Below are 12,454 nucleotides of genomic sequence, written 5' to 3'. Positions count from 1 at the left end.
AATAATAATTACCCCTTCATTTTTTTATCAACGTTTCACTCATTTTAATTCACGTCGATTGATTTTTTCGGTTAACTCTTTGAGCCTGCGTCCCTGATTTTTTTTACTTTTGCTGTAATTAAATTTCCACATATTTGCACATTTATTTTTCTTTTATTCATTGTTTAAATTATTGTAGATTGACAATTTGGATAGCGCCGAGTTTGTCTTGATCATAGCAGTAGTTTACAGTGGAAAAACATGGAGCCCATCTCGCACCTCGTCAAAGTATCTCTCCCAAATTATTTGGCTGGATTACCAATACCAGACTCGATAGGAGGATGGTTCAAGCTTGGAGGTCAGTTGGATTGAAGTTTATTACTTTTAGAATATATTTGAACTGTTTTTGTCTCCTGACATCCTCAAATATCCCAAACAATTGTAATTGGAACACTGGTTGCTCAACAATGGGAAAAAAAATTTTAGACTAACTCAGGAATTTTTATTCATAGTGCGAGATTGGATCTCCCTCATCCCTCCGACTGCTATGGTCGCAGGAATTGGGTATATGGCCTATCAAACCTGGTGCCCTCAGGCAAAAGCTACAATGGTGAGTGACACCTGTTCGTCAGCCCAATGCAAACATGAATCGCATGTTTTTTAAAAATTTCATTTATCATTGTGAGGCGTTATGTAATCCTTATTTATGGTTTTGTTTCTAGGCTATAAGAGCGAAAGTCAATCACAAAATTAAAAAGGACGTTGCCAAGGTTGTTGATATGGTCGATGTTGAAGATATAACGGAGAAGACGGTCTTCTGTCGCTGTTGGAGGAGTGAAAATGTGAACTCACTAAATTTATCTCATAATATATTTCATTGACATTCGGTGGAAAAATATTTATGTACTCCTTAAACTTTCTTATTTTATTTTGTCATCGTAATAACGTAAATGACATTTTTATTGCTCCATTGCACTCATGGGAATTAAAATCATTATTTATACAGCTGCTTCCTCGTTCCTCGTGCATTGTACACGCATAAATCGGTTTATTTCATTTTTTTTGTGAAAGTAAATGCGTACAACGATAAGGTCGGCTGATATGAATTCGCGAAATATTACTCTTATTTAAGACTGAGATATTCCTAAAGATTTCTTCTGCGTTTTCGTGATAATTTCGCAATAGAAAAAATATCTATCACCTTATTACGTTTCGCCACGGAATTAATTACATAATTATTCATTTTTCTGACAAGTCCAGTTGGAAACAAATTTATGAAAGTATCGAGAGTCTTATGTAACAGAATTATACTTCCGTATATTTCAAGTTAGCCGGCTTAAGTGCCAGTAATACCCCAGTATTACCAGCAAGATATTTATACCAATTTTCATTTTACAGTGGCCTTACTGCGACGGTGCCCATGGTCGTCACAACGAGGCCTCCTGCGACAACGTCGGTCCCCTCGTCGTCACAAAGAAGAAGTAAATGTAAGCAAATAAAGCATTTAAAACACCACAAGAGGAAATTCATTAATTAGTAAAAATCTAAATGTAACATTTGCAGCTATTATGCCTAAGGCCATTCTTTTTTTTTATCAAAGTTTATCAGCTGTTTGTACAACTTTACATGTCTCGGCGGCAATTTCCTTTTACATATTTCCTTTTCAAGCGTCAATCGCTGCATGTAAATACTCTAAATCAATTTGTTATTAACTTATGTGGTATGCAGGGTCTGAGGATTATTCATTAAACAATAAATTCAATGTTACCATTGTAAAATCATATACACATGGTTCTTTTATTATTCGGTATTTACATGGACACTATTCACTATTGGATGGACTCCGTTAGTGGAATTACTGAATCAATTTACTCAACAACGAAATCATTTATTCGTTCGGTAAATCGGCGTTTAACAATTCTCATTGTTGCAGAAAAATAAAAAAATAAAAACCTAGTCTTGATTTTCTCCAACACGTCTCATCTCTTACAGGAAAAATAATGATATCAAAACCCTGTGTCCATCTTATCACAGATCAACTTCAGGACGTTTATTTACAGTCAGGAATTAAATTAGAGATAATACTTCACAACTCAAAGTTATTGGTGTCATTTGTATCGAAATCATTGACGAGAAGCTCTCGATTTCCGTATCGGTACCTGCAGTATTAATGAGAGATTATTAGATTTAGAAAATTAATTGAAAGATAATTGGGCTTTATTAAAAGGGGCTCACTCTAGGTATCGCTTCCTGAGGGTCAATCCAACGTATGCAAAGACAGCCAGTGCGGCGAAGGATATGGCAATCAGTAGGGCTACCACTCCTCCAGGGAGTCCGGCTTTTTCTATCTTTATTTCTGTTTTTATCTCCTGGCTCTTCTCCACGAGTTCCTCTCGACTTTCCATCATTTCTCGAGGGGATTCACTCGTAGACGATGACAAGTTTATCGAAGGCACTACCTTGACTGGGTTAAAGCGAGATAAAAATCATAATTCGAAATCCTGCATACTGATTTTACGACAGTCGTCAAAAGACAATCTAAATCTCTCTTACTGACGACACATTTAAAGCGACACATAAAATAAATTAGTAATGAATAGGTAACAGGTAACAAATCGTCAGCGCGAGCAGTATCTCGGAATCTAACAAAGATAGCAATTTTTTTCTTAAATCCTCTTTTGCAAAGCAGAATTAAATAAAATGAAAAACGTCTCTTCGAAATTTTCGCGATCTATATTTTACCTATCATTGTTGTATTCTCGACACCACTGGTATTGTAAGTAGAGAGTAACATCTCCTTCACCGTAGGATCGGCATCATCGATGCTCTCAGTTGGAGTAGATGATAAACTCACTGGTGGACACCTCGCATCCGATTCGGTAATTCCCAAAGTTGCATCCACACCAGGACAATCTTATTCATCACCATAAAAATTTATTTCTCATTGTCAGCTAAAAGAAAAATAGAGAGAGAGAGTACTCACTTGCTGTGGCGTTTGTCTCAGGTGCAGCCGTTGTCGTAGATATCAGAGTGACAGATGACGTAGTTGTCGTTGTGGTCTCTGCAGTTTTGTTGTTCACCCCTTCAGGTTTTGTCGAATTGACCCTGGCATCAGGTACTGTTGTACTGTTCTCAGGAGTACTAACTGGGGATTTATCGACGGGTTTTACAGTGGCATCATCATTATCATTATCAGCATTATCCTTGGGTTTAACAGAGGTTTCCTCCATATCTTTGGCTTCCGAGACAGTTGCTGGTGTGGTCGTCGATCCATTCACTGCACCCTCGGTCGTATTAGTGTCCTTGACTACTACTGGCTTCGGTGGTTCGAGTAAACGTCTCTGCCTACTGTGCACCTCTTCCTTGTATTCATTTATTTTCGACTCGAGGAATACGTTCGAGTTTTCGGGGATGACCTCCTTCTTGTCCACTGGCCCTCCATTCACTGCAAAATATCAAAACTCAAGCCCAACTCAGGTCTACAGTGTTTTTTTTCCTGTTCTCTCCACTTTTTGCCTCAATTTAACGTCATAATCCTCTGAAGCGTTCCCCAGTTAATTAATTTATGAAGAGGAAAAATTCAATTATTTTTTTCCTGGCTTTAATGTGAAGACAGAAAATTCTGGTTGATATCTCAGACGTAAATAAAAATATTAAGAGCTGACACGTGCAGTGAGACAATTACCGTGTTTACATTTTTCGAGCGCGTGTATTTACCAATGAATTGTGATTGAAGGGTCATAAATAGGTCGCGTGACATCACAAATGTTTTGAAGGAGAGAAATCGACCGATATAAGGTGACAATTCGATCGGACATCTGCACATCTCCCACGTGATTTGACCCACTGACATTGTCAATTATCGTGGATTCCTTTGAGAAATTTCGATCGTAGTCGAAGCACGCTCGAATAATCTTAATTCCTCTGATTCATTGAAAAATTCAGTCGAGATGCAATAAGTTGATTTCATCAAACCGATGATTTACTCAAAATTTCCACGTTAAATTGAAATTATTCCGTCTCCAATTTGACTCATCTCACGGTATCTTAAATTATTCAATGCGCGATGACTTACCTAGACGCAGTGCCAGCAGTATCAAGGATCCTATCAGCCACCTGGAAATCATGATGGAACGATGACCAATATCTTCTCCACTTACGCAGTTGTCTCGCGAATCTCGATTATTTGCTCACTACCTCCTGGAATTGATAAGTCATCGGGTAGCACTTGAACGCACGTTCAGTCAAGCAACGGTCAATTTGATAAAATTTATTCATTAATACACCGGTTTTTTTCCAGCGATCATCACCTTACGTGCTATTGTTGCAAGAGTTTTTAACTCATCACTGCAGATTCTTTAAACCTGAAGACACTCAAGTGTCTTCGATTATGACGAAAACTCCCGGTGCACTATTGGCTTACGTCTGTTATATTTTTTTACGTTCGTACATTGAATTTCCCATTACTCTCACGCTCACAGGAAAACGCGAGTTTCAATCACAATTTATGTTCATTCCGTTATCAGTCCCGTACTCTCAAATGAAAACCCAATTATTTTATGATTACTGAACGCCACATGATCCAAATTTTCCAAATTCAAATAAAAATCGATAATGTAAAGTGATAATTCCCACAACATAATACCAGAAAAAAAAAAGTTGTACTCACCTTATTAAATCCTCCTCGATAAAATCCGCAAGGTCTCATTAATCTATCTTAACTAATCAATCTCATCTAATGACTTCTCTCGTCACAGCGATATAAACAGAAAGTTGATCTTCATATCTGAAGCGAAATGCGATAATTGAGACGGTCTTTCTCACACGCCGGACGGCAGAATACTGCGGACTATACGTCGGTGAACCCCCAAAGAAAAGGTGTACAGGATAGAAGTAAGACAGGCGCAACGAGCGCAACAGAATTGTCCGCATGCCTTCCCTCCATTCGCGAATGTTAGCAAGTTCTATCGCGATGACGTGCTCTTCCCTGGAGGGAGGGGGAGAAGAGAGGGAGATGATCTTCAAGGGGATCAGCTCGTCTCTACATGTGTCAGTGAGAATGAGAGAAGGGGGAGCAAGTGAGATATTCACTGAGGATTCACTGACATTCCTCAGGTCCTCCTCTCGGTCCAGTGAGCTCAGGGAAGTCAAACTCCCCCTGATAAATCACTATCCTTTTTTCACCATTTTTCAGTGATTCAGCCAGTCTTGCAGATTGCGTGGAGATGAGGAAGCTTGCAGGTATCGTGAGTCAGTTTACTTTATCCTGACTCTATTGTTTCGGCTTCTGAACACGCATTTTTTTTTCTCTCAGAAATACTTGGAAATTCTCGTGTGATCACTCGATGAAGATTTTCTGACGTAAAATTAACCGGATGTTGCGGAAGTAGAGGGGAAATTGATAGCTGAGTTTAGTTATCGATGTTTGCGAGGAAATGGCAATAAATACAATATCTTGCACAATAACAGAAATGTTTGTGGTAAGCTGAGGGAAAAATTCAAATGGTTCGTACGAGTAATGCGATACTCTCCCAGATTTCTCTCGCGTATTCAAAGGGTGAAAAGAAGCGGGGGAAATAAAGATTTAAATTTAATATACCATTTTCCCACGAGAAGTGGGGCTGGAGGACCCTCTGGGTCCATTACCATTGCCTTTCATAATGGCCCACCCAAGATACTGGTTATTCAGGCACAACTCAGACTCGTGAATAAAACCAGTTCAATGTTTACTTTGTAAATAATCAACTTTATGGTAAATATTTCTCTCGGTCATTTGTACATTTGCAGGAAGACGGTTCAAATATAACATATCAATAAATCTCGAGTTAGCTGGAAAAATAGATTGAAAGGCACTTGAACATTGTGCGTACTTGACTTTATCACATTGAATGGTAATATCTCGAATTAAATATCTCGTATTCAACTTTAATAGAGCCGATTAATGAACGCAAAGATCTTTTATATTTCTCAATCAAATATTAGTTTTATGAAAATCTCTATTCAGCTAATGACAGCATTCCTCATGTTATTTTCGTTTCTGCTGGGATAAATCAAATAATTTTCAACACAATGTCGATCTTTACGTTCCTCGATTTCCGTACAATAAACTCAAAAATCTTATTCATCCAAAAGAAATGGTAATATACTGTACAAAAGCACGATTACTCAACGATTTAAACGAACTTTGTTAAATAAAAAGGGGAAAAAAAATGATTATCTTGTCTGCATTATGGCCATCCATATCCTCAGCTCCACACCTCCCCTGAGGTTCAATTTCCTCAAATCATCTCGCGACATGTGGAACAATACATCCTCGAGCGAGTACTCCTCATAAATAAACTGGAACATACATAGTTTGTCGTGAGAAAAGAGAATTCAATTAGTGAATGGAGTAGTTTCATTGTTCACCGGGAATAATTACCCTGTCAATCGAAGCGTCGTCTACACCCAGACCTTGGAGCCACTCTGTCAGTCTGCGGTCTGTATTTGATGCGTTGTTGTGGTCTGTCACGCTAATTTGAGGTACCAAAGGTGGCTGTGGCGACGGGGCTGTCCCGCATATACTCGAATTATACCTGAAAGTATTTTTCAAGCCGTTAAACACCCGTTAAATGATAATTAAATTAACGGTCTTGAATTTTTTTGTCACACATTAAGTGACTGCTGTGATTCTTACCCAGACTCTTGCCTCATAAATTTTCGATTGATGTCCTCGCACAATTGGGTCAGAGTTCCCACCTGTGCCCTTTGCTCCTCGAGGGCCTGCTGTAAGATTGAGTGAAAAGTTTTTTGGCTGTCCAGTAATTCCTGCAACAGTCTCATATTTTCCATCTTGAGGGAGCCCATTTGATCTCGATATTCTCTCCAATATTTATTGTCGATGGAGTCCACCATTTTCTGGGACTTTATTGAATTGACAGTAGATACTCCTGATGTGGAGCCCTCTTCGGGGCAATCGGCACCAGCTTGAGCACGCTCTTGCTCAATTAAACCTGCACCGAGCTCTGGCGATAGGACAGTGATAGCAGCTTGGACAGCATTTCTGACTAGATTATCCAATGCAAACATCCAATGGGGTTTAATGCTATGCATTCTCAGTACCTCGTTAACTGCTGTTTGAAATAGATAGATAGCGAGATGGAGGTGATTTATTGTGGTTGAATCGAACTCAAGATCCTCCTTGAGGGTTCTGAATGCCGCTGCAATGGCCTCCTGATTTTGATCCCATATGTAATCGCGTATTCCACGCATGAGTAGCTCCAGATGTGGCATTAGCAGGACTGTTTGCCCCACATCTTTATGAATATTTCGCAACCAAACCTCGCAAATTGTCACTTCGTCCTGACTAAGGACTCGAGTCAGGGTCATGCGGCGTTGACTGTCTTTTTTTAGCAGATAAAAGCCCTCCTGTTCTTCGCCCGATTTCGGACCCGATTGTCCTGTTATTTCTACCTCGGGGGAGAGCAGTCCTCCGGAGGAACTTCTTCGTGTCATTGAACAGCCGGCTGTGTCTGTTTCACTTATATCTATTGATGGGGTACTTCCAATTGTACTATTCAAAAGAAATTTATTTTATTTTTTTTCTATTTCTCACACTGTTACGTGAAATAGTAAATTAATCCAGTTACATAATCGTTCTACGTTAAGAGTCTTTGATTATGCAATTAATAAAATGGATTCATAATGATTGTTATCTCAATTATAAAGAAGCAACGATGCTGCAGCCTAATTAATTGCGGGACAATAAAACGACTTCAAATGGTCATTCAAAAAAACACATTAAACAATTCGCAGTTGTCTGTGGATAATTAGCAGTGTCGAGCTTGGACAATAATAAAATTAGTACTGTACCTGTTGAAAGATAAGCAGGCAGTTGGCATACTGATTGGTGACAGCAGATGGGCTGGGCTACGGTCTCTCAGTGGACTTGATTTCGTCAACGCTCCGCTACACACCACACCTTTAGTGTTTTTAATTGCTCTATTTTGTTTTGTATTCGTAAAACTAGCGTATGTACTAAGCATCATGTTAATAATTTAATTATTCGCATTTTTTTATCAATCAGCCGTTAATGGTTATACCAAAACCTTCAAAAAAAAGTCAAAAGTGGAAGAATAAAAAATACTGTGACTTTTTAGGGAGGAAAGTGATTAATTCGCTTTTCACCGATAGAATAACGAAGTGTTTGGGATTGTTATTAGTATGCAACGGTACAACCAACTTTCTCCGGAGGCATATAATTTGGCGTTGAAATAAAAAAAAATACATCCAATTAATCCAAGTAATTAATGCAATAAAAATACATTGACAACGTAGTACGAAACGTAATAGGATAATCGGAGGAATTGAATTACCTGTCATCGGATTGTGACGTCTGAATTCCAGGTGTTGAGACAATGTGATTATTATTCGTTTTGTCACATTTTCCGAGACGCTCGATTCGATCGCTTGGCACTGAAATACTGCGACTGAAGTCGGGTGGAGCTGCCAGGCGAGAGCTCTTTTTCTTTCTAGAATGTTTGTCATTGCCTTCTTATACTTTTCCTTCATTTGTAGTTAAAGTGGCGAGACTTGAAGTCTTGAGTATTGAATATTGACTGGAACTCACTCTGTTAAAAATGGATCCTCCAGGAGAACTGAAGCAGCCGCTCTCACGTCTGGATTCGGCTCGAAACACCGCAATATAAAACTCTTAGCACGTTCTGATAATTCCGAGGGAATTTCTGGATGGATTTTGTAATATCCGACCTTTTAAACGATTTTTAATCATTAAAATCCTCGAGTTATCATAGTCATAATTACAGCAATTAAACAGTCATTTCTCGTTAATAAATGTGATTTACTTTGAATACTGCAGCCTGGGGGGAGCCAAGTTCAATGAACGGTGGTTTACCCGTTGCCATTTCCACGATTGTGCAACCCAACGACCAAATATCCGCCTGCAATACCCATGTTAATGACAAAATAATTAATCCTCTTATCGCAGGGTTTAAATAACTTGAGATAAGCTGTACGGACCGCTGCACCGTAGCCTCGTTGCCCCTTGTCGATGACCTCTGGTGCCATGTACTGCAGTGTACCAGTGAAAGTCTCTGTACTGGGGCACAATCCAGCCAATCTCTTGGACATACCGAAGTCTGATATTTTGACAACTCCACTATATGTATTCACTAACACATTGTCACCTGTAAATCACTTGTAAATGTTAATCTGACATCTGAAAAAAAAATGGAAAATTACCTTTGATATCGCGATGAACAATTTTCTGATCGTGCAGATACTTCAGCCCCTCGAGAATTTGTTTGGTATAATAAGAAATAGTGGACTCATTTTCTTTGAGTGGACCCCATTTGGATCTCAGCAACGCGGAGAGACTGCCCCCAGGCACTTGTTCCATAAAAATTTTGAAAAAGCCATCCTCACTGACCGATCCCAAATACTGCACGATATTTCTGTGCCTCAGCTGGCTGTGCAATTTGATTTCTTCGTGCAGAGGCTGAACGTCCCCCAGGTTTCTCTCCCTGATCTCCTTCACCGCAATTCTTACCTGAGTGTGCAGATCTCTCGCTGCAAATACCACCCCATAAGTGCCTTTGCCCAAGATTATTCTCTTGCTCTGATCATCGAGTTCGTACTCATACTTTATCTGGTCGTCAGTCATGTACGCGTCCAAATCCGTAACCATGCCTTCTTCGTCGGCCGTCATCTCCAGAACGAGATCGTAAAATCTCTGTCTGCAGTGGTCCGAGGGGAAGAACATCTGGAAATCGTCGGAATTCTGGTGAACGTAGAGGAACAAGCACCTCTCATCCCTCTTGTAGAGACTGACACTTCTGATCATATTAGCAGTGAACAGCCAGTCGTGAACTTGCTTGCAATTATTTTTCATGCTGTCCAGACACAAGTTCCATATCTGAATGGATTTTTCCTCTGCCCCAAGGTTAACATTAACATAACTTGGCATCAGGATCTTCGTGGGTTCGAGGATCAACAGAGGAAACCTGATATTATCTCCCACCTCCGATTTAGTAGCCTCAACAAAATAATCCATCCAGAAGCTGAAGACCTGCTCCTCTGGAGAGGCCTCAGCCTCCTCGTTCTTTTTCCTGAATCTATCTATGAGAGAAATATTCCCGATGGTCGATTTCAGGTACCAATTCGGTGGCTTCAATTTGAACATACACTCGGCTGCCTGGATGGCCTTGGAATAGTCCTCTGCGAGGACAGAAATTTCGAAGAACGTGGCCACATCCCAGTACTCCTTGAGACTTGACAAGCTTCCCTTTTTCCCTATTAAATTATTCAGAACCATGCCGATGTGCTGCAACTCCTCGCTCTTCGAGAATTCATTTCCAGCTATCACCAGAAGTGTCGCCAGGTTCACTCCAGCATATTCATTCGGCTGAACCTCGAAGCCCTTCCTGTACCAGTGAATGGCATTCTTCAAGGTCTCTTGATCAGTGTGTCGACTCTCAACGAATTGATCCTTGTAAATTCTTCCACAGAGGCAGAGCATGTCAGGCACATGGTTTTCCTTTTTGGCAAGGGCTTTCTCGATTACCCTCACTGCTTTCTCTCGATCCCCCTCTCTATTTCTCCTGGTCAGGGCGAATCCATAGAGATAGATAATCATTGGAGTATTGATGTAGCTTTTGTGATTAGGAATCGTCCTGAGATCGTCGACAAGTTGCACCATGGCGTCGTACCCCTGAATATCCCGGAAGGATATGAGCATATTGAGAATCACCTCACCTGAGAGGACGTTGGGGTCGTCTAGGCGTTTTCTCATGTTGTTGAGAATTTTTGCCAGCTCGTCGCCTGAATATATTTCCCGAGCCTTTCGCAGGTCTCCCAGAAATTTTTCTTTCATGTGCGCCTTAGATTGCACCTCCACGTCCTGCAGGAGTTTCTTCAATTTCAAGGTGAGATGCTGCTTAGGGTCGATCGATTCCTCTCCTCCTCTGGCTGCTAGAGTCGTCGTGACACACGTTCCACATTCTAGAACCCTGTACGATACAAACGTGTAACTACCACAGGACAATTTCAGCCTGATCGTTGCTTCGCTGTCCACGTCATTGTACAGGAGAATATTCTCCTTCATTCCGAAGGACTCGCGCACCCCGAGATGATAAAATAACGCCGACTGCTGGAGCTGGAGTGAGAGATCCACAACAGCCACATCTGCGTTGTAAAATGTATCCAGAACATTTGTCTCACCAAAGTCTAGTTTCTCAAATTGTACATGATTTAAATTGGCGTTCACCAGGGTGCAAGCTTGTTTTATCTCGTCGAGTGCTCGTTTTCGCTGCACTAGCTGCTCGGACTGCTGAAGATCCAAAATGCAGACCACCTGGATGCGAGGACGCCCGGAGATGGTTGTGTTGCATGACAAATCGCTATGGGTTCCCACACTGTCAGTCGTTGAAGCTGCGTCGATGACGTTTGTGTGCACACCAAGTGCAGACACTTCCTGGATATCTCCACACGTAGACGGCATCTCGCTGTCAAAAAACTCTCCAAACTCTCCAGTATTCGTGAAATCCAACAGCAAATTCTATGGAATTGTACATAATACCGACTCAAGGACAAATCACCTGAGGAAAAGATAAGATACAGATTCCTTGTCTTATCACTAGTGGAATTGTGCATAATTACGACCGCAGTCTGGAGAGTTGTGAACAGATTCCAGCAGCGTGGGAAGAGAAAACTGATTGAGAAATCGACGAATCGATTGATTCACAAGGATCATTCTAATACTACTTACGTAAACAGAAATGTCATGAAACAACTATTCCTCGAAGATCTTTAAGTGTCAAGAAGCGATAAACATATCGATTGCTCCTCGTTATCTATCTTTGTCTGCTGGTGCTTTTGCCCGATCTAAAATAAAGTAAATTCCACTAGTTTTCAAATTAGAATAGTTTACTGACTTGACACTGACTACTGTGTTACATTCTTGAACACTCGAGCCTCGCTCGTTCCACGAAATATTCACTGGACATCTCTCTAATCACCTCTGTTTCTCTAATCTATTACAATCTATTATAACGAGTCTCACTTCGATATTGCGAGTGCACAATTTATCAAACGCCAACGCAGGGAAAAGCTTCTTCGAGGTTCGAGAAGAAATAATTGCTCTGGTAATGAGCGTATGATTTTTCTCTCGCAAGAGAGCGCAGAATATTGTCAGTTATGTGTGGATCGTATGGATTTACGAACACCCACTAACTTGGCTAAGCCAGCCATTTCCCTGGCACCGACTGTACCGACAAAACCACATCATTTTATTTCTTGGATTTCTTAAAAAAATTATCTGCAGAAAAGTCAAGAGTTTATCCGAAAAAATGGCTTTTGAAAAAGTGCATTTCACCTGAGATTTAAAAAATTGAAAACATTGATAAAATTTAATATTTTATTTCGATTTAATTCGGGCTGTTTTACCTAGACGTACGATATTTGAAAATTACGCGCCCTA

The 12,454-nt window shown here is 40.3% G+C and overlaps 3 protein-coding genes and 1 long non-coding RNA gene across 11 annotated transcripts; 2 read left to right on the top strand and 2 right to left on the bottom strand.

The window, feature by feature from the left end:
• The first annotated feature begins 29 nt into the window (after positions 1-29).
• Positions 30-1,762, top strand: Cisd2 (CDGSH iron sulfur domain 2). Its single transcript, XM_011304751.1, has 5 exons — positions 30-114; positions 179-337; positions 492-589; positions 702-821; positions 1,378-1,762. Exons 2-5 carry the CDS (start codon positions 241-243, stop codon positions 1,462-1,464), a joined length of 402 nt encoding a protein of 133 aa, XP_011303053.1. The 5' UTR covers positions 30-114; positions 179-240; the 3' UTR covers positions 1,465-1,762.
• Positions 1,737-4,896, bottom strand: LOC105266524 (poly(A) polymerase). Its single transcript, XM_011304752.1, has 6 exons — positions 4,649-4,896; positions 4,055-4,179; positions 2,963-3,424; positions 2,722-2,892; positions 2,215-2,443; positions 1,737-2,138 (listed from the first exon to the last, which is right to left on the bottom strand). Exons 2-6 carry the CDS (start codon positions 4,104-4,106, stop codon positions 2,066-2,068), a joined length of 987 nt encoding a protein of 328 aa, XP_011303054.1. The 5' UTR covers positions 4,107-4,179; positions 4,649-4,896; the 3' UTR covers positions 1,737-2,065.
• A 214-nt stretch (positions 4,897-5,110) lies between these two features.
• LOC105266520 (uncharacterized) lies at positions 5,111-6,134 on the top strand. The gene is made up of 2 exons (XR_892176.1): positions 5,111-5,220; positions 5,294-6,134. It is a non-coding gene; the product is annotated as an uncharacterized lncRNA (long non-coding RNA).
• Ask1 (apoptotic signal-regulating kinase 1) lies at positions 5,705-12,151 on the bottom strand. Of its 8 annotated transcripts, none has more exons than XM_011304746.1 (11): positions 11,921-12,150; positions 11,744-11,859; positions 9,220-11,573; positions 8,998-9,164; positions 8,823-8,918; positions 8,588-8,727; positions 8,334-8,489; positions 7,831-7,926; positions 6,656-7,531; positions 6,401-6,554; positions 5,705-6,318 (listed from the first exon to the last, which is right to left on the bottom strand). In XM_011304746.1, the coding sequence occupies exons 3-11, from the start codon at positions 11,474-11,476 to the stop codon at positions 6,193-6,195; spliced, it is 4,068 nt and encodes a 1,355-aa protein (XP_011303048.1). In that variant the 5' UTR covers positions 11,477-11,573; positions 11,744-11,859; positions 11,921-12,150; the 3' UTR covers positions 5,705-6,192. The 8 variants fall into 8 exon arrangements, with proteins under 8 accessions (XP_011303048.1, XP_011303049.1, XP_011303050.1 ...); XM_011304747.1 differs by having other exon boundaries at positions 11,932-12,150; XM_011304748.1 differs by having other exon boundaries at positions 11,994-12,150.
• Between the last annotated feature and the right edge of the window lie 303 nt (positions 12,152-12,454).

Source organism: Fopius arisanus, unplaced genomic scaffold (assembly GCF_000806365.1).
Source record: "Fopius arisanus strain USDA-PBARC FA_bdor unplaced genomic scaffold, ASM80636v1 scaffold00039, whole genome shotgun sequence".
Lineage (NCBI taxonomy): Eukaryota > Metazoa > Arthropoda > Insecta > Hymenoptera > Braconidae > Fopius > Fopius arisanus.
The sequence above is the reverse complement of the archived record's forward strand: the minus strand, read 5'-3'. Positions and strand labels throughout refer to the sequence as shown.